The 22,514-nt window shown below is 35.6% G+C and overlaps 1 protein-coding gene across 2 annotated transcripts in view; it reads left to right on the plus strand.

Annotated features, from left to right (window-relative positions):
- Positions 1–22,514, plus strand: part of Med13 (mediator complex subunit 13) — an 88,710-nt gene that overhangs the window by 7,721 nt on the left and 58,475 nt on the right. For both annotated transcript variants that reach the window (XM_034505477.2, XM_076936097.1), the window contains exons 3-8: positions 4,156–4,324; positions 17,781–17,926; positions 18,631–18,828; positions 20,483–20,677; positions 21,242–21,404; positions 21,898–22,008. In XM_034505477.2, the coding sequence (XP_034361368.1) occupies positions 4,156–4,324; positions 17,781–17,926; positions 18,631–18,828; positions 20,483–20,677; positions 21,242–21,404; positions 21,898–22,008 (982 nt within the window). The remainder of the gene's footprint in view (positions 1–4,155; positions 4,325–17,780; positions 17,927–18,630; positions 18,829–20,482; positions 20,678–21,241; positions 21,405–21,897; positions 22,009–22,514) is intronic.

The following is a 22,514-nucleotide window of genomic DNA, read 5'->3' on the forward strand; positions in this document are numbered from 1 at the left end:
TTTCTATCTTTGCTTTAAACTTCATAAACTGTGTCCCATTTCCTTGGCTAGTCTATGAGTGATGACTGTGTGTATGCTCTATAGTATTTTTTGAGCAAGAAAGTGTTATCGTTTAGATGGTCATGTCAGATATAACAGTCACCTCACTAAGTTGTTTTAAATAAATCTTCAAGTTTTGGCCCTAAATGAATGATGTGATAGCTTAAGGCCGTTAGTGATATTTGTTGATTTAATGAGTTATGAATGAGAAATAATTATTAAGAGAAACACTGATTTAGATGTGTTGATTTTTTTCAAGAAATCTGTGCTATTTTCTAACATGCTAATTTTTGTGTCATTCCTTATTCATTGGCATATGTTGCATCTTAGCTGTTTAGCAAAATTATACGAAAAAGATGCCTTTTTAAAAATCGGCCGATCACCATGGAGATATTTAAAGAGGTTAGGTTATTTTTGAGGAAAATATTAAATATTGGTTGTATCTACTGTTTTGCTTTTGAAACTGATTTTTTTTCTAATTCATAATTATTTTGATGTCCTATGCCACATCCTTTGGCACTCTTATAATCTGTGTTCTTAGGAAAACATACAGCTTTAGCATTTGAACTTTTGTGTTGCATTCTACAAATAATTTGCAAAACTTTCTGAGTATTGCTGATGGTTAAGAGTTCTAATATCAGTAGTAATGGAAAAGTACTAAAAACAGAATAGAAACTTTGTTTTCTCTGGGGATTAAAGATACAAGAGGAGGAAAACATTTATTTAAATGCATTAAGCAGACTTTTTTCCATTAGCCTCTGGTTAAGTTCTAAAGTGCCTGCTAAAGCTTCCATGTGTTCCCTCCTTCTTGCTTTCCTTGTTACAGTGCTGGTGTTGATTCAAGGAGCTTTTAATTAGTGTAAGATAAGAGATACATAGTACTTGTCTTAGGTGGTTGGTTCTGCCATTCACTGTTTATATCTGTGAATACGGTATGTAGAAAGTCCTTTGGGTTTTTACAACATCAGGGTATTAGAAACTTGATTCAGTACACTTTTTGTTTCTAGGTGATACTCCTCCCAAAACAGAACCTACATTTCTTTAGACTTTTCATTGGGCATTTTATTAGGAGTTAGTATTTCGTTAGCAATGAAAAATGAAATAGTTACTTGGTCACTTACCATGCAGATGAAAGTGTATTTCAGAGACATTTTTGCCTTGGGTGGGTCCTGTTTGTACTAATGAGCTTTTGGGACAAGAGCCTCCTTCTGAAAGCATCAAGTTCATGTTAAGTTTCTCTAGATAAAAGTTAAAACAATGAGACAAGTCCTTGAAAATATGCTTTCAAAAAAATGTGTGTGTGTGTCTGTGTGTGACACATGTGCACTGCTTACATGTGGAGGTCAGAAGACAACTTTATGGAGTTGTCTCTTTCCAATCTTATATGAGTTCTGAGGTTCAAACTCAGGTCATCAGGCTTGGCAGCAAGCAATCTTACCACTGAACTATCTTGCTGGCCTTGGCTATCTAAACCACATTTGGTATTCTTAGCTAAGATTTAGTTGAAATAGGTTTTTAAAAATAAAACCATAGTTTTTAGGACATGTAAAAATGTATAAACAACTGTAACTTTTGCTTTTCTAAAGATTTTTGTTTTTAAACGCTAAGCAGTTCATAATTTGCTAAACAGTCTTTTTTAAATTATGAACTACATTTAGATATTTATTTATTTTTCTTACTGTGTATGTCTGTGGCTGTACAAGTGCAGTGCACACATGTGGAGTTCAGAGAACATCTGTGGGAGTCTATTTTTGCCTTCTACCAAGTGGGTCCTGGGATTCAAACTCAGGTTGTTAGGCTTGCTGAGCCATTATTATTGGTTCAAAACAGGCTTTTAGTGAATTGGAGCTTTGTGTTTAACACTGATTTAAACTGTGGGAAGAGGTAAATTATTCATAAGTTTTAAATGAATTTATTTGAATTATTCTAAAATAATTAAATGAATAATAACTTGTAGCTTAGATATGTATAGATATGTAACTGTGTATCTTGACTTAGCAGTAGTTAGTACCCATTTTGGTAATGGCTACTTCTGTAATGCAGATGTTAGAGCCATTGGTGGTGTTTAGAAGGTGATAAAGGACACTGAACAGGTGGGGACTTGGGGGCAGTTCCAAGTTCTTTTGGAATTATGAACACATGTATTTCTATTACTATTGTCATGTAATTTGAGTACATGTTTTAATGAAGCTATTTTATTTTGAAATCAGAAGTCCTTATTCAGCTAAAAGATGGCTTCTTGTTTCCTTTCAGCAGCTCACATATGCTTGTGATCTAGACCTTAAATAAGTGAAGTCACTATGTGCCGGCTTCTTTTCTCTCAGGGTATCTTTATAAGATGAGACCCATAAGCATTTTAGCTTTTAGTGAAATAGATAAGGATCTCTAACATAACTGAATGTGAAGTTTTCCTACTTAAAATTACTTTATTCTAGACTGCGAGTATTACTGTTTTCCTTTGTTTTTCTGTAGAGAAACAATATTAGTTGCTTTGAAAGGCCTGACAATGATTTAGGAAGGAACACTTGAAAGAACAACATAAAATCAGTGTTAACCTTTGTAGTGACAGTTTCCAGTGTAGTTAAAGTCCACTGTCATTATGGTTTTTAGTTAATGTTTACTCTGACCATTTGTTGTAATGCTTTCTGAATATAAGCGGTTACTCTTAATGCATCTCTGTTTTTATTCAAAAGCTCATAGTAAATGTTATTTTTCTAAGTATACCATATAAGTTTGTGAAGTGAGAAATACTTGTCCTTTTGTTTTAATTTATTTGAAAATTAAATGAGAGCAAGACAGGTCTGCAACCTCAACACTTGAGAGGCTGAGACAGAAAGATCATGAGTTCAAGGCTAGCCTTACAGAGCAAGCTCCTGTCTCAAGAAGAAAAAAAAGATGATGGTGCATAAGTAGAAAATGTTTATAGCTGGGAGTGGTAGCTCGTACGTACAATCCCAGTATTAAGTATTGGGATACTGAGACAAGAGGATTGCTGAAAGTTCAAGGCCAGCCTGGTCTATGTAGTTAGTTAGCTCCAGGACAACTGGGTTAAAAAGAAAGACAAAGGAAAGGTCATATAAAGATACAGCATATTAGAAGATTCTTAATTATATTTGGGCTAACAAAATAAAATGTAAGTTGCTGAAGTAGTATCAGTCATTATTTGTTACCCTTATTGAATGTTTTGTTGTAGAGTGAATTTTGTTCTCTCAACTGTGTCCAGACTTACTAGTGATAGATTTCTGTCCCCTACCTCCCACCCCTGAAACTAATAGATTCAGTGGGAAATTTGAGGCTATGTAGTTAGTGAAGAGCAATACTTCTTATGACTGATATGCCATTTAAAATATGTCTTTAGATTTCCTCCTATGCTGAATAATCATGTGAGTCATTGAAATGAGATCTATTTGATAATTAACAGGTTGCTTGTTAGACTTGGTGGCAGCAGCTTCCTTTATACTCGTCACTTAAGTTTTGTAGTTGAGTCATAGATTAGGATGCTGATGGTCATGAAATGTTTTGAGTTTAATTATTAACTGATAGGCTTTCTACCCCTCCCCCTTCAGGTTAAATGATTAGAAGAATTAGGACAAAGTAACAGGTGAGCCAGTTTAGAAACAGGCATTATATGGTATGTTTAATATTTTCCAGGTTATCAAGTAAATAACCTTTTTTAAAATACAGAAAACAAGTCTTTTGTTTATGATATCATTGCTATCTTTTATATTGTGGAAAATAATTTTTAGGTAGTTTTGTAGACTCTTAGGCATTGTCCAGTTTGTAGGATATATTTGAAACCTGATACTTTGGTTTTTAAAGATGTATTAAAGGACACCAAGTGTAGTGGTGCATGTTTGTTATCCCAGCACTCAGAAGGTAGAGGCAAGATTGCTGTCAAGTTCCAGCCATCCAGGTCTAAATAGACTCTCAAAAAACAAACCAACAGCCACCACCATACCCCCACACACAGTTCAAGAGATGGAAAGATTGCAGCTCTGCATTCTGAAATAGAGAGAGAGCTATGGATGTAGACATTGATCTGTCACATAATTTAGTTCTCCCCGAGAAGATATAGTCTCACTAATTTACTTTCTACTTGATTTTTTTTTTCTTTAGAAGAGGAAGATGGTGTATGGGAGAATGGCCTTTCCTATGAATGCCGTACTTTGCTTTTCAAAGCAGTTCACAATCTGTTGGAGCGATGTTTAATGAACCGAAACTTTGTACGAATTGGCAAGTGGTTTGTGAAGCCATATGAGAAAGATGAAAAACCTATAAATAAAAGGTAAGCTGTCTTATTCTCCTCTTTTGATAGCTGTTTGTTAATTTTATAAGATGTATAATAGTTAATATATTTTATAGACATATTCAGAAGTTAATGTTGGCAAAGTACTATAAGTATTTAATTTTTGTAACTACTTCCCTCTCTCTTTATACATTTTAAGATTTTCTTGCAACGGAATGAGCTATATATACTTTTTGGGGGGACAGAGGCCGGGGGGGGGGGGAGTTATTTTTGAGCAGTGTCTCACCGTGTGGACCTGACTTGACTGGCTTGGAACTTGATTTGTAGACTAGGCTGACCTTGAACTTCTGATGTTTGACTATGTTTTGTGTAAGGTTGTCCTATTTAATTTTTAAGGATTTATTTTTGTTTTACATGTGTGTGTGAATGTCTCATATATATGTATAGCATGTGAGTTCCTGAGGAGGCCAGAAAAGGGTTTTGGATCCTTTGGAACTGGAGTTAAAGATGGTTGTGAGCTACCATGTGGGAGGTGGGAATGGAACCCAGGTCCTCTGCAAGCAACTAGTGTTCTTCTTAACTTCTGAGCCATCTCCAGCCCCTAAATTCCGCAATCTTAAGTTGCTTTAACTAAAGTAAATTGTTGTTCTTCTGCATAACATGTGTTTAATTTTAGAGAATTTAATTTTTTTGAGCTTTTAATTAGATTCATGACACAGAAAAGTAGAAAAGTTGCAGATGGAGATGCATAGGTCTTTAGGGCAAGCATCCTCTTTTCTATTCTCTTCTCTTTTTCTTTTTTCCTTTTCTCCTTTTCTCCTTTTCTCCCTTTCTCCCCTCCCCTCCCTCCCTCCCTCCCTCCCTCCCTCCCTCCCTCCCTCCCTTCTTTCTTTCTTTCTTTCTTTCTTTCTTTCTTTTTGAGATAGGGTCCTGGAACTCATTGAGACCAGGCTGGCCTCTTGCTCACAGAGACTCATCTGCCTCTGCCCCCCAAGTGCTGGGATTAAAGGTATGTGCCACTACTGCTTGATCAGATTTTTTTTTTAAAGGGAAAAATATGTTTTTAATTTTTTGAGATAATTATATCATTTTTCCTTCTCTTTTCTCCCTCTAGCTCCCCCCTCCCTTATTCTCTCTTGCTCTCATTTAAATTCATGGACTCTTTTTCTTTAGTTGTTGTTGTGGTGGTATGTGTAAAACTCTGGGCATGCTTTGGAGCAGGTCTATAAGCACAGCACTGTGGGAGGTGGGGCTAGGAGGGTCCCTAGCTCTTGCTGCCAGCCAGCCTAGCTCTAGATTCTGTCTTGGGCTAAGATGGAGAGTGGTAGAGTAAGACACCTGAGATTCTCCACTGACATCTTTGCTTGCTTATATAACACACACACACACACACACACACACACACACACACACACACACACACACGCGTACATGCACACCACCTCACTGTCTCTGTCTATATTGTCTGTCTTGTGTCTCTCTGTCTTCCCCATCTCTTTCGTGGTATTAGGGATCAAATACTTGCCAGGCAAGTGCTCTCTCCACTGAGTTGTATCTCTAGCATTTAGTATTTTTATTTTGAGGCTACCTTTCTAAGTTGCCCAAGTTGGCTTCAGACTTGTAGTCTTCCTGTGTCAGCCTCTGGAGTAGTTGGAATTGTGGCATGCACTATATGTTAAGTCCAGGGAGCTATTCATTTTCTACTATTCTGGACGTAGGCGCAGTTAATTTTTCTAGTAGTTTCTAGGGACCGAAAGACAGGAAATAGAGTCACTTTCTAGTTATGCATTGAGGATAGGTATAAAGAACCCTTACATTTATGAGTAACCATTGAATCAAATTAGTCTTTAGATAATTGTATAAAAGAACATCTAATATTTTATCTTAAATAGTTGAGGAGTTGTTCTGCAGTGCATGGGTTTTTGTGCTAGTCACTAAGTTTGCTAGTAAGATTATAGGCAAACTGTATGGTATAAGAACCAGTGACTTTTTATACTTGGGATGCTTGATAGTATATCTGAGTAAGACTGTCTTGAGTAAGAGTATTATTGAGTTTGTATTTTGTTAAACATTTTGTCATGTTGAATCTATTATAGCTATTTTTGCTGAGTGGGCAGTTAAGTTTTTACATCTGGCAAGATTTTCTTTCTTTTGAGTCAGGTCTCATTGTGTTGTCCATTGATTTCTGGTGCAGTTGATCTTCCTACCTTGCCTTTGTACTAGTTGGTAGGTATTATGGGTAGGTCCCACTGTACTAGCTTGACATTTTTTTTTTAATTATTACATTTATTTATCCATTCATCTCCCCTTCCCATGTGTGTGTGTTTATGTTTGTATTATATACATGAGTGATGGCCTTCATGTACCGTATATCACATCTGTGACGGTCACTGAATATCTTTTAGAAGTTTGTTACCTTTTGTTAATGTGGCTCCTGGGAACAGAATTTATTGTTAGATTTGATGGCAAATATCTTTATTCACTTAGCCAATCTCCCAGCCCCTCACTTAGCAAGTTTTAAAGGCTTCTAGAAAGATATACAGGATAGAATGACATTGCTCTACAACTCTTTTTTGATACAACTAATATATCTTACAGAGTACATTGACATAGGGGATTTTGCTAAGTAGCAGATGATATTATATACAATATTACAAAATTTGTAGCTCAGACTGGCCTGGAATAACTGTATAGCCTAGACTAATCTAGAACTTGTGGTGCTCCCTTCATGCCTCAGTGTTCAGAATATTGGGTTTACAGTCATGATTTACCACATCTGGCTAGTATTTGATTTTAATATATACTATAATCTTATCCCATACATTCAGTCATAGATATGTAACTTTTTATAAAAACAATATTGCTAATTTTGTTAGTCTTTGATGTCTTTATTCTATTTATGTTTTCTTTAGCCTCAATTTTAAAAGGCAACATATTTTACAAAACATACACATGATCATGCATACACACACAAACATGCATAAATACAGGATAAAATAAATATAAGATAGATATAACAAAAAGGAGATAGGATCAAGACTGTGGTTCAGTGTGTTCTTGTGTCCTGGGAAAGAACCTGATCCACAAAGATTAAGATGTTCTTGGTTTTTGTTTTGTGGGGAAGGAGAGAAATACCTCAAGCATTTGTAGTAAATTGTTATAATTAGAATATTAAAAGCTGAGCATGGTGGCACATGTCTGTCTGTAATTCCAACACTTCAGAGACTGAAGCTGCAAGTTCAAGATCAACCCAGACTGCATAGTGAGTCTTATTGTACCACAACTTCCCCTTACCCCTCAAAAAGAAAGAAAAGGAAAAGAACATTAGGATGAAATATTAAAATATAATGCTTTTTTTCTCTTTAAAGATGTTTTACACCTATACTGTTTACTGTGATAGCCACTAGCTGCTTGCTGCTATTTAAATCCAATACATTTTAAATGCTTATTCTATATAATGGCTACTGTTCTGTATAATAACGGTTCAGAGATGGGGCATTCCTAACGTTGTAGAAACTTCTTTTGGATGATGTTGCCTTTATAACTAACACAGTGCTTTTAGTGTTTTATATGAGCAGTTGGTCAAGTGTTTTTTTTTTTTAAATCAGTATGCAAAAGAATATGCTTTTATGCTTTAAATTGCAGTAATAAAACTGTTTACTCCTACATGTGACTTTTACATTATCTCCTGATCTCCAAAATTAATTAAAAATAAGCACCATGACGTGTAAATCTCTTCTGGAAAAGAATTAGTAGCAATTAATAGGTTTAGGATGATCTTTGTTCCTTGGATGTTTTACCACCTCTGAAAAGTTCAAGGTAAGAGGTATTGCTGTGTGTTGTTGTTACTGTTTATTGAGAGAGTGTCATGCTTAGGCCTAGCCTGGCCTTGGCCTGGGCCTGTAGGCATGCATTACCTTCTCCTTTACTAGTATGTTTCTTTTCTTTGTATCTTCCTGAGTAGCATAAAGAAACAAGACAGACTGGAGCCACATGCATAGTGTAAAATTTCTGTTACACTGTTAACTGAGATTGGTGATGTGGTTGACAGGTGCGCATGTACACATACACACACACAGAGAGAGAGAGAGAGAGAGAGAGAATAATATTAAAGCTTAAATCAGGTGAAACTAATTTTAAGAATATTTCACTTAGTTTGGTATACTTGAAATACTTTTAGAGCATAAATCTACAAGGGATACTACCACTGAGATAGTTTACATTTTTTTTGTGTATGAGGCCTTTGAAGTTGAAGTCTAGTGAGTATTTTATCCTCAGAGCACATCTTGATTTGGATTGGCCATAGTCCAAATGATTATAATGACATGGTGATTGTTTAACAACTAGATTCTAGGGTTTTAAACTTAACTTGTTAATGTTGGTTGCTTATTACCTAATACCTGGTGATCTCTTCCTGGAACTAATTGTGTCCTAAGTTGTGTGTGGAGTAGAGTCCCAAAAGTCCTTGTGTCAGGGTATCTCCTGTCTGCCCAGTTTGGCTTAGTTACTTCAGACTGTCCATTTTCCCCCTTCTGTAGTTTTTCTCTACTAATTTGTTCTTACTGAGTCTGATCTTGCAGGGTGGTATAATACCTATACCCTTATGTATTTTGTTATGGTGCTTAAATCATTAGGATTTGTATAGCTTTTAATATTTTCATCTTTTCTAGGAATATTTTGAAAAAATTAAGTCCTTAGAATGACTTTCCCTTTTCACTGATTTTTTTCCTTACTGCTATTTTCTACTACAGTTCTTAGTATTGACACAAACAAATCTTTTTTTTATGATTGTTTTTAGATGCTAATGAGCCTTTTTTTTTTTCTAAAATGAGGAAGAAACTAAGGGGGAATTGCCTAAGTAGGACTGATAAGGCACTGTTCAGAGTTAAGAGTTTACCATAAATGACTGCAAATCTTAAACAACCCTATTATTTCTCTAGCTTTATATGTAATGAAATGGAAAGCACATAGCAGTTCAGTCACTCCTTTCCACAGTGCTACACAGGACTAAAGGATGGAGCTAATTACTAGGATATGAAAAAACAAGTGAACCTGTAAGCCCTATTAGGCAGATGATTATATTTCATACACTTACTTAAAGAGTAGTAGTAAATAGTAAAAGCAGAGAATAGCAAAAGGAACATATTAACATTTTCAGACTTTATAGAGTAATAGTTTTCTAAAGATTCTTTACTATATAATGTTCAATAACGTATTTACTAAATGTGTAGAAGTAATAAGAAGATTCACCAATACATTCTTTGGGATTTTAAAGTAGATACTTTGTTTATGGAGATATATTAAGACTGTTGGACATTGCTGATTAATGGTGGCTGCAAAGTTGTCTGAGTATGGAAATGCTCTGAAGAATGTTCAAAGATTATTGATGATAGGACTGGGGCTGTAGTTAGTAGGGAACTTGCCTAACAGCACAAAACCCTGAACTCACTTTGTAGTACCCTGCATTTGGGAGGTGGAGGCAGGAGGACCAGAAGTTTATGGTTGATTACATAGTGAGTTTGAGGTCAGCCTGTGCTGCATGAGGTCCTGCAATCAATCAGTCAATCAATCAATCAAATTATTGCTTGTGCTGATGTCTTAACCTGAGCCTGTTACATGGGCTAACCTTAATGTTTAAATTTGAAAGCTATTAGCTGGGATTGTGGGACATGCCTTTCTCAGTCCCTGGGAAGCAGAGGAAGGTGGATCTCTGTGAGTTTGAGGACAGCCTGGTTTACAGAGAGAGTTCCAGGACAGCCAGGGCTATAGAGTGAGACTGCCTTAAAAGCAAAACAATAAAGAATAAATTATAAATAAATAAAAAATTAGAAAAATAAAATTAAAAACTAGGAAACTGTTGAATTCATGGAATAAAAGTAATCTGGGAATTTAAGATAACTAGGTTTAAAATATTATAAAGACACACGTGACAAAATTAATCATTTTTGCCTTTTTTCCAGTATTTCAGTGGTATCAAGGAAATTGAGATGGTGGTATAATTGGCATCTTCTACCCTTTGGCCCATGGCGAACAACTTTTCTGTTTTTTTGTTTTTTGTTTTTTTTCCTTCCTTCCTTCCTTCCTTCCTTCCTTCCTTCCTTCCTTCCTTCCTTCCTTCTTTTTTTTTTTCTGAGACAGGGTTTCTCTGTGTAGTCCTGGCTGTCCTGGAACTCACTCTGTAGACCAGGCTGGCCTCGAACTCTTCCGCCTGCCTCTGCCTCCCAAGTACTGGGATTAAAGGTGTGTGCGCCACCACTGCCTGACAACTTTTCTGTTTTTTTTTTTTTTAATGAGTGTTTTAAGCACCTCATATAAGTGAAAGCATATAATATTTGTTATTTTGTATTTGACTTATTTCACTTGGCATATCTTCAAGTTTATCCACATTGTAGCATGTGAGAGGTTTTCTTTCTTTTTTCTTTAAGACTATAAACAGTAACCCCATTGTACATGTTTACTTGCTCATTGACTGGCATCTGAGTCATTTCTGTGTTTTGACTATTTGTTGTAAACACTGGTGTGCAAATATTTCCTCAGGTCCCTGTTTTTCATTCTTGTGGTTACATACTCAGAAATAAAATTGCTGCATTTTGTGACAATTTTAAGTTTAATTATCTGAAAAATTGCCATACTATTTCTCATTGTGGCTATAGTGTTTTATAATTTCATTGGCAATATAAGAGTTTCAGTCTCATTGCATCTTTAACAATGCTTGTTATTTACTGGTTGTTTGTTAAATAACCATTTTTGTTGATATGAAGTGGTATCTTATGTTTCTGATTTGTAGTTCCTTAATTACTATGGCTATTGAGCATAGTTTCTTATTGGCTGCTTATATATTGTCTATGGAGAAATACCCAATTCTGTCTATTTTTAATTGTTAGGTTTACTATGTTTTGCTTTTTTTTGAGTCAGTACTTTGATTTTGTGATGTGTGTTTGTGTATTTGTGGAATCAGTAGATCAATCTTGGAGATCAAAGCCAGAATTCACATGTGCTAGACTACTGCTGTACAACTGGGCAGCATTCCTAGCCCTAAGTTTTTGATTTTAAAATAGGTCATAGCTTTGTGTGGTGGCACATGCTTTGAATCCCAGTACTAGGGAGGCAGAGGTAGGCAGATCTCTCTAAGTTCTGGTTTACATAGTGAGTTCCAAGACAGCGAGGGCTGCATAGAGAGACCCTGTTTCAAAAATAAAAACAACCATCAACAACAACAAAACCAAGTCTCATAACCCTCTTTGGGCCTCAAATTCTCTACCTGCAGAATGGAAGATTGTTATTTCTATAGCTTCCTAACACAAATGCTGAAAATAGATTATTTGCTTCCTAGTACTACACACACAGGCACATGCATGTATTTATGAAGGCACACACCTGTTATCCTGTAATCTTGGTACTTCAGAAATCGAAGCAGAAGATCTCAACTTTGAGGCCAGCCTACAGGACAAGTTCAGTGCTAGTCTGAGCTACATTATGAGACCTTGATCCAAAGCAAGTCAGCAAGCAAACAGAAAACTTGTACTCTCTCTTTCTTCCCTTCCCTTCCCTTCTTCCCTTTCCCTTCTTCCCTTTCCCTTCTTCCCTTTCCCTTCTTCCCTTCCCCTTTCCCTTCCCCTTCCCCTTCCCCTTTCCCTTCCTTCTTTCTTTTTTCTTTCTTTCTTTCTTTTTAGATGTCTCACTGTGTACCCAGGCTGCCTTTTTTATTTCTCTGCTTCCTTCTCCTAAGTGCTGGGATATCTAGCCCTAAAGGAGCTACCTCTTTGATCTTGATTGAGTATGTCTTCTTCACCGTCATCTTCTTCCTCTGTCTCCTTGTCTTCCTCCTTCCATTTTAGAAAATAATCTTTTAGGGGGCCTATGAGGTAGATTAGTAGGTAAAAGCACTTGGCCACCAAGCTTGATGACTTACCTGAGTTTGATCCCCAAAACACATGTGGTAGAAAGGAGAAGTTGACAGATACCTACAAGTTGTCCTCTGACTTCCACAAGTATGCCATGGCATGTTCATAGAACATACACACATACAACATATATAAAACAAAACTCTTTAATTTTATAATATAGTTGAGGAATGTTTCTATGATACAGTTGTTGATTTTTGCCTCATTGATAAATAGTGTAAACGTCTAGAAAACAGTGGTCTTTACTGTTCTTTAGAGTATCTAACAGTGTAAGTTCCTTGGCTTGTCATTGTAAAGACATTTGTTCACTTTTCCTTAGTACTAATTGTAGGTGCCTCATGGGATGATACTATAAATGATAACATTTCTTTTCTGAAAGAAGCCATTCTGAATTTAGTATGTAAGTGCTAACCTACAATTCTCTGTACTGTGATATTCTGTGACTAGAATATTGCTTTCAATATAAGAATCTTAAAAATATGTATCCTGTTTTAGATCACTTCTCCCCAATATTATATATACACAAGCTTAGTTTGTCAATCATACTGTATTGAAGTATGAAGAGTATATGGGGTCATTTGCGAGCAGTAAGGGAGGCATGGTCTTCCTTGTTGGGATCAAGAGCTGCTTGTAAACAGGGTATTGTAGATACACAGTAGGAAGTAGGACAGTGCTGCATGAATATTAGCTTCTCACAGATACTCCTTGGGGGCTAGTTTATCACCTTATACCAGAAAGCCAATGTTTTTTTTGTTGTTGTTGTTGTTTTGTTTTTGTTTTTTCTAATTTAAAAGTTAAATGGGGACAGAGAAATGGCTCAACAGGTAAAGGCACTTGCTTTCAAGCCTAATGATTTGAGTTTGGTCTTAGAGACCAATGTGGAAGAGGCGAACTTACATCTCCTGGTTGTCCTCTGACCCCTATAAGCACATACACCACACACAAATAAAATCGAATAAAATCTAATTTTAAAATTTACATTAAATAAAATATAATTTAAAAAGAGAGTTAAATGGCCAAATGCTCATTGCATATAAGTTGTTGGGGAATTTGAGAGATTGGCCTTCATGCTGTTTTTTTGTTTTGTATTGAGGAGAGGGACACATGGCCCATGTTAAGAACTGTTTCATCCTTGTTGACACAATGAGTGCCTCTTTAGTTTATGTTGAAACATGATGTCGCTATGTTTGCTGAGCTGAAAAAAGTAATTGTAAGTTTCCTAATTTAATATTTCTTTTCAGAAATGAAACACAGAGTGGACAGAAATATTTTGGAGAACTTCATTGTTTAGAGAATCCTTAGATATGAAGGTATATAATTCAGATCTCCAAACCAACCAGCCAGCCAACCAAATTACCTCCTTCTTTCCTTCCTTTCTTTCTTTTTCAAGTTAAAGAACCTATATCTGTTTTAGGTTGTTGCTTATACTTTCAAATACTTTTGGAAGTATTACCATTTTTTTATATTGAAGAATTTGCTATCCCGTGGATTGTGGAGATGACTTAGTCATCAGAACTGCTTGCTGCTCCTCCCCATTATGCACATAAAAAGCCAGGTATAATAATGTGTGCCTGGCGTCACAGTGCAAGAGTCGCAGAGACCCAAGGATCCCCAAGTTTGCTGACCAGCCAGTCTAGCCAAATATAAACTCTAGGTCCAGTGAGAGATTCTGTCTCAAAACTAAGGATGAGAGCAATTGAAGAAGATACCCAACTTGATACACATGAGTAGAGTACATGTGCTAACTTGTACACACATGCACTCACACACACAGTGTTACTGTGAAGTTACCAAGTACAGTTTTTGTAAAGAAAAGGAGGTGATGAATAGGGACCAATAATGAAAATTTATACTGATATTAAAGTTAAAATTCTTTTCCAGGTATTTATAAATTGGTAAGGAATTAAAGGAATTTTGAGTCGATTAGGGTGTGGAGACAAGTGTGTGGCAAATAAAGGAGATTTTGTGGGTTAGGTATCATGGTTTACAAGGTTTGGTGAGGATCAGATTCTAAAGGTATTAAGGTGCTATGTTAATGCTTTTGGATTTAGTCCTGAACATTAGGGAACCAGTGATGATTTTAGGCTTTCCAGTTATGTGTTTAGCAGTCCTGAGTTCAGTTCCCAGCAACCACATGGTGGCTCATAACAATCTGTAATGGAATGTGATGCCCTTTTCTGATGTCTGAAAACTGTGACAGTGTACCCACATATATAAAATAAATAAATAAATCCTTAAAAAAATAGAAAGTAGACTTAAATGGTTAGTTATAAATAAGTTTAGATGCCAACTTTATTTTATAGTATTTAGTTGTATCAATGCACCAGATTGCTTTGTGTCAAAGACACATTGGGGGCACAATATAGAGGAAAGACAAATTCCTCTTTGGTTACCTTCTGGACAAACTATGAGAAATGCATAAAACTAAAATATTCACGACAGTGATGCTTCCTTTAGCAAAAACACCCCTACTCTCCAAAAGAGCAATTTGAAACAGTATAGATTCATTAGTGAAGTGCCTACTTTGAAGAAATTATTTGAACAGAGTCCCAAAGAAGGTGACTTCTGAGGGTTTAAGAAAAAGACAAAAACTAAGGAACAAAGGCAGGCCTGTTTAAGGAACACTGGAAGACTAGACCCACAGAGGTGAGATGGGAGAAGTGATGAATATTGAAGGTAGGTGGATGGCTGTCACCATGGGTTATGGGAACAATCCGGAGAATCAGATCCAGGCTCTGCTCTCTTATTAGGAATTAAACTTGCATTTTCAGTACAGAGTTCTTTATGTTAAGGCATTTTTGTAACATCCTATACTTGTTTTGTCTCATAGCACCTAACATAACTAAGTTCATGCCATAGCGCTTAACAGAAAATATTGGTTGAGTGAAGGAATAACATTTGCTCTCACTTAGAAGCTAAATATGTACTGCATATGGATGTGACTACAGCACTGTTTAATGTAGTGGTATTAAGAGTGTGTGTGTATGTGTGTGTGAGTATTTAATTATTTTTAAAAATGGTTTGGGGATAGGCTTGTGCTTAGTATGGTCTTGATAACACAGGTACCTCACTAGAGCATACTGGATAGCAGTGGTGCTGGATAATGTCAGTAAAATTAAAAATTGAGTGTTTGCTATAAATGAGTACTTACAATGGGTATTTTGGAGATGAACAGCTGTCAGAGCTATTAAATTTCTTTACATACTTGGCTTGATGACTAAGGTTATGCTCCTTTATCATACTGTCTGTATATAATCGTCATAATTCCTCAGCCAAACCTATTCCAATAAACATTGTAATCAGAGGAAAAACAAGTTTAATTTAGCTTTTCCCCTGTATTAAAAACTATTAGTCCTGGAGAGAGTGCCCAGTGATTAAGAACACTAACTGCTTTTCCAGAAGACCTGGGTTCAATTCCCAGTACCATCTGGCAGCTCACAGCTGTCTGTAACTCCAGTTCCAGGGGAATCAGATGCCCCTCTCTTGGTGTCTGAGGGTACTGCATACATGAGATACATAAACACGTATGTAGGCAAAATATCCATATACATAAAATAAAAATAAATCTTTAAAAAACTTGCTTAAATATTGTATCTTGGATCAGATCTTTAATCAGAAAAAAAAGCTTAAGTGGTTAATCCAAATAATGAGTAATTCAGTGTCAGTACTTAAACAAATATAGCATGGCTATTGAAAAATACTCATACACTGGAAAGCCGGATGGGTATGGGAACCTCCTATATTATCTCATTTTATTTTTTTAATATAATTTTAATTATTCTGACATGTAATTACATATGAACAAAAAAACTAAGCTGAACATGGTGGCACAACAGTGTAATCATAGTACTTGGGAGGCAGAAAGCAGAGATTTGGGCGTTTGGGGCCAGTCCAGGCTATTAAGACCTGTCTCAAAAATAGCAGGAATAATAATTACAAAACATAAGCACAGCAAACATAGTAGGTGAGAAAGATGTAGTGATCATTAACTAATGGGTAGAATTCACAATTTCAGAAAAGTTGAAAGAAGTTGTAATATAAATAGAACCAAATGATATAAAATATTTCAAACTCAAACATCTCAGTCCTATTTCTATAAGAAGCCTGGTTCTGTTTTTTGCTTCTTGTTTAGTTCTTATCATAATTAATGTCCTAGCTCCAGAGAATCTTCTAATTCTAGGCCCCAGTTTATAAATTTCAGACATTGTTTATTGTTATTGCTAAAGACAAGATTAATTTTATGTTAGCTGCTTTGGCTTTGTATTGGGTTTACTAGTGAAAAGTCTGGACTAGTCAAGTGCAATAGTGAGAAAGGAGTAAGAGGAGAACAAAATGGAACCTGGGACACATGTGACTAGTTGGTGCAATCCCCCTCACACCAGCTTATGTCAGATACTTTAGTAACATCCACAACACTTCAGGTTCAGGTTCTGCTTTTGGCTGTAGACATTATTGACTCCTACTGTCTGATGAAATTCTCAGTTCTATTACTTTCTGCTTTTTTTTTTTTTTTTTTAAATTTGGTTTTCAAGGCAGGGCTTTTCTCTGTAGCCCTGGCTATCCTAGAACTCCATAGACCTGGCCTTGAACTCACAGAGTTCTGCCTGCCTCCCTGTGCTGGGATCAAAGGTGTGTGCCACCACTTTCCTTTTTATTACTATTTCCTACTTTTATTAGGTCTCTAGTATAACTTTTACTATCATTTAATATATTTTTTATATATTATTTTATATTTACTATCATCATATCTAGTATAACTTTTACTATCATTTAATTCTTTATTGCCTTTTCCTGAAAAATATTAAATATGTATATACACATTATATATTGGTTTGGAGTTGATTAGTGGTTATTTAAGGAACTGGCTTTAAGATGAATGTATGCTTAAGACAGTTGTGTGGAAAAAGATTCTTAGTGTATCCTGCCCAATCCCCTTTCTTCCACTTGATTTTCTTACCCTTAAATTTAAAAATATATTTACTGTCTTTGAGAATGTATTTTCTAGGATTTGACAAAACAAATAGGTCATCTCTATTTGTGCCTCAGCCCTGAGAATTTTCTGATTTGCTTTCTTGACTTACTTCTGTGGTCATATAATAATTGCATTTGTGGTTTACCTAACTTGTTTTAACTGGTTTCTTACATCTATTTGCACTATAAACAGTGTTGTGAACACTTTATCTTTGCTCATATGGATACTTTTTCTCCCTACAGATAATAAAGACTTCTGAGCTAATGTATTCATTTTTTGTGGTATAACTTCTTAATAAAGCAAAGCATGTTGATTTGGTAATATAGTTCCTTTAGTAGAGTGCTTGGCTTTCATGCATGAGACCTCATGTTCCCGGGATCCAGAATCACATAAACAAGGCATGGTCTCACATGCTTGTAATCCCAGCACTCAGGAGGTGGAGTTAGGATGATCAGAAGTTCAAGGCCATTCTTGGCTATTTAATGAATATAAGGATAGCCTGAGATATATGGATTTCTGTCTCAAAATAAATTGAAACATTAAAAGCAAAGCACATTATTTTATTTTATTTTTTTTGCTATTAATCATCACTAAACTATAACTTTTCCTTCTTTATTAGTGAACACTTGTCCTGCTCTTTCACCTTTTTCTTGCATGGAGACAGCAATGTTTGTACCAGTGTGGATATTAACCAACATCAACCTGTATACCTTCTCAGTGAAGAGCATGTCACCCTTGCTCAACAGTCTAATAGCCCATTTCAAGGTAGCTTATTTTTTTGTCATAGGCATTTGATTACTTATTCTAATTTCAATATTGGAGATTAAAACTTTCACGTTAGCAATTATATTAGTAAGACAACAAAATAAGAACCATTAGTGAAATTATTTAAAATTCGTATGAATGGGAATTTTAACATTTCTGTGTTTTCTCTAAATAGCATATTATATTATGGATATGTTAATCATTTCAAGCCCTTGTGTGTAAGCTGTCTTTAGCAGAGCTACCCAGGGGAACTTTTGATGTCATTTATACCATGAATTGTTGACCTCAAGAGAAGTAGTTTTATAAGGTTGCTGATTGCTTTTTAAGTACTGGAAGTATCTTCTTTAATTTTAAATGTAGTGTGTGTGTGTTTTAAAATTTATGTGGCAATACTTGATAAATATTTAGATTTATTTATCTACATTTTTTTTCTTCAAGTTGCTTAGAGTCAGAATAAATTGAATGATATACAAATATTCCCAGTTCATTTTGAAATAGGATTATATTTTGATTTTTAGGGTAGGCATATTTTAAACAATTTTCAAAATCTTAGCATTGTATTTTATATTAAAATGTATAATAAATTTGCTTTCTTGGAGTGATTATAACGGGTTTCCTTTTTTATTAGGCTTACATCATAGCACTTTATTATGATGATATTTGCTGTAAATCTGTACTTACTGGGTATCTGCTTTGGTTTCTAGTTATCTTAAGTCCATTTGGACTAAATGGCACTCTCACGGGACAGGCTTTCAAGATGTCTGATTCAGCTACGAAAAAATTAATTGGTGAATGGAAGCAGTTCTATCCTATTTCATGTGGTTTGAAGGAGATGTCTGAGGAAAAACAGGAAGATATGGATTGGGAAGATGATTCTTTGGCTGCAGTGGAAGTTCTTGTTGGTATGAATTCTGATATTAGTCTGAAGTGGAATCCTGTGTATTTTAGTTAGATTTTGCTTAATAACAAACAGCTCTCTTGGCATTCAATACCAAACGTTTGTTTCTTGGTTATTTTCTCTGTACATTACATAAGGGCTACAGCTTGGCTGTGATTGCTCTATGTATGTTCTTCTTGTACAGTCCAGGTTAAAGAAGTACCCAGTGTCTGGGACACAATGTTCTTAGGAAAACAAAGGAATAACAGGGATCAAGCCCAACGATGGAAGTGCATTAAAGCTTCTGCTGAGATGAATGAAAATGGTCTAAAGGAATGGTACATTTGCTCACAGTGAAGTAGACAAGACCGGCTACCTGTCCAAGTCAGAGTTATTGGGACAGAGGAACATACTCTGTTGTCTATATTGTCTAGGGGGCAAGAGTAATTGTGAAGCAGTTATTATTTGGGGGCTAGAAAAATTGACAGCCTGTATTATGTGTAGTGCTTGAATGTTTAGTAAAACTTTCAGTAACAGAAAATATTCCTAAATAACTTCTGGCATTGGTGTATTCTCCCTAAGTCAGTTCTTTCCAGATTAGCTCTAGTCCGTATGTCATGTTCAAGGTGCAGATTAGCAAAGTGATCTGTTTCTGGACATATTCATTACGTAGAAGAGACAAGTAAAAGAGACCGAACCAATCCCTCTAAGCATATTTAACTCTGTTAAGATGTGGTATACAGTCAAGCCTGGGAGACATGGACAATGTATAACTGAGCAGATAATTGGAATTAGTATCTATAGTACTGTAGTTATATAGTTATGAAGTTACTGTAGTTATAGGAATGTCTCATGAAAGGATTACCTCATAGGAGTTTTGGAGTTTTTAATTAGGTTTTGGGGACTGTTTTGCCCTGTAACCCAGGTTGGCCTTGGACTCAACACTCACCTATTCAACTTACTGAGTCCTGGAATTACCACCATGCATAGCTTTTTTTAAAAGTTGAAACTGTTCTCATTCAGTTTCAGTAAATACATGATCTGTTATTGGAATAGTTATGACAGAAACAGAACAGATGTTTATTAGACTTGAAAACAGACACGAAGACAAAATGGTTCATGATCTTAAGTGTTCACATTACCTTTATTAAATTTATAAGTTAAAATTTATAATGCAGTGTACATTGATCAACTGTACATAAATAGATTTAAAAAACTCAATCATTTACAGTAGAAAGTCTATAGCTTATTGAGTTAAAGGACTTGCTATACAAGTCTGAGGATATGCGTTTGGATTTCAAAATCTACATGAAGCACAAATACAAATATAGTATAGTGCATTCCTCTAGTCTCAGCAATCCTGTGGCAGGACGGGAGGCTGAGATAGGAGTAGACCTGGAAGCTCACAGACTAGTACAGTAGCCTGGAGAACTTGTCTCAAACTAGGTGGAAAGTGTAGCCTGACACCTGAGTTTATCCTCTGCTCTCCCTCCACACATGCACCATAGCATGCACAGCTTCACTCACGGACAGATACAGTGATATCTTTATTTATATAAATATGAAATTAGGATAATTTTTACTGCGATGCTTTTTAATGAAATTAATTCTACTACTGCCACAGTGGTAGCTGATTTGTGATTTTTTTTCCCTTTTTTTTTTGTCCATTTTGTTTTCAGCGGGTGTCCGAATGATCTACCCAGCATGCTTTGTTCTAGTCCCTCAATCAGACATTCCTACTCCTAGCTCTGTGGGATCCTCTCACTGTTCAGCTTCTTGCTTGGGTATCCATCAAGTGCCTGCTTCCACAAGAGATCCTGCTATGTCTTCGGTGACTCTCACTCCACCCACATCTCCTGAGGAAGTTCAGACAGGTATTTCCCTAGCTGCTTCAGCATCAGCTCTAACTATAAATCCATTCTTTTGAATACATTAGTACTTAGCAATTTTTATTTTGAAATTGTTAAAACTTACTGGAAAATTGTAAGTTTAATGTAAAAAACTTACCTAAATTTATACTTAACTTTAGCTTTTTTATGCTCTGTGTATGTATACATTGATTATAAGTTGGTCTTTTCTGACCTATTTGAGAAAAAGCTATAGACATGCTATTTTCTTATTCCTACATATTCATTTCAGAACTAAGACCATTCTCATATATATGTGCATAATACATGTGTACTCCCACACACATTTTGTGTATATGTGTTTGCTTATAGTGCTGCTAATTAAACCTAGGACCTTATTATATATCTCTCATTCAAGTTATCTCATATTTCTTTACTCTCTGCATTTAAAGAAAAATTTTTTGACCTCAGACTATCACTAGAATTACCAAATAGAGCAAAGCATTCAACCAATTAACAAAAATTCCAACTTGTTACTTTCTGTTTGTTTTTACCTTTCTGTAGCCTCTGTTTTTGTTTGTTTGTTTTCAGTTGATCCTCAGTCTGCACAGAAGTGGGTCAAATTTTCTTCAGTATCCGATGGCTTCAGCACTGACAGTACTAGCCATCATGGTGGGAAAATACCCAGAAAATTAGCAAATCATGTGGTGGATAGAGTCTGGCAAGAATGTAATATGAACAGATTACAGAACAAGTATGTATCTTTATTTTTATTTGCCTATCTATCTACCCCCCACCCATCTAATCCATCTGTCTGTCTGTTGTGTAGCTTTGGCTAGCTTGGCACTCAGTATATTCACACATCCTCAAACTCACAGTGCTTGTCCTCTCAAGTGCCGAGATTAAAGGCACGCACCACCATGTTCAGTTATATATTTTGATATTTAAAATTTGCATGCTGGTTAATTAAGAGTATGGAGTAAAAACTGAGAAAAAATAATTTTTAAAAATTAAAGATTATGCTGGGTGGTTGTGGCACATGCATTTAACCTCAGCACTCTGGAGCAGAGGCATTTGGATCTCTCTGTTTTTTGCCAGCCTGGTTTATAGACTGAGTCCAGGACAGCCAGGGCTACACAGAAACTCTGTCTTGAATAAAAACCAAACAAACAAATGAATAAATAAAATTAAAGATTAAATTTAGCTCTAATCAAAATATATTAAGGAATTTGTAACTCACACTTTAGGAGGAAGTATTCTGCTACATCCAGTGGCCTGTGTGAGGAAGAGACAGCTGATAAAATAGGATGCTGGGACTTTGTTGAAGCCACACAAAGAACAAGCTGCAGTTGTTTGAGGTAAGTTTATTTTCAATTGGTGATGCTTACGTGTGTGTATATATTATAGTTATAAGACTAATATTTGTTTTGGGTAGCTTATGTAAATATGTTAAGATTCCCCCATCCTCCCCAAGGAGATAATTGAGAAAAGATAGCCAGGAATTTAAAGCTGATTTAGAGAAGAACATAAAATTTATGGCTTTTTTTTCTTGCCAGATGTGGGACTGGGAAAGCTTTCCCACTAGCCAAATAAATAAAATTTTTTACTGTGTTCTAGTATATATATCACCTGTAGATACCCTTTGGTGGTGGTTTTGAGGCTCTAACTGTGATACTCTGGCTGACTTTGAACTTGAGATTTTCTCATCTCAGCATTTACAGTACTGGGATCACAGTCATGGTCACCATCCTTGGCTCATACATCTCTGGAGGAACACATTCCTCAGCTGCATTGTATCTGAGAAATTTTCCCTGGGATTTTTATAAAAGAAATAATTTTCATAATTTTTAAAATAGTAAATACA

Source organism: Arvicanthis niloticus, chromosome 6 (genome assembly GCF_011762505.2).
Source record: "Arvicanthis niloticus isolate mArvNil1 chromosome 6, mArvNil1.pat.X, whole genome shotgun sequence".
In the NCBI taxonomy this organism is placed as follows: Eukaryota; Metazoa; Chordata; class Mammalia; order Rodentia; family Muridae; genus Arvicanthis; species Arvicanthis niloticus.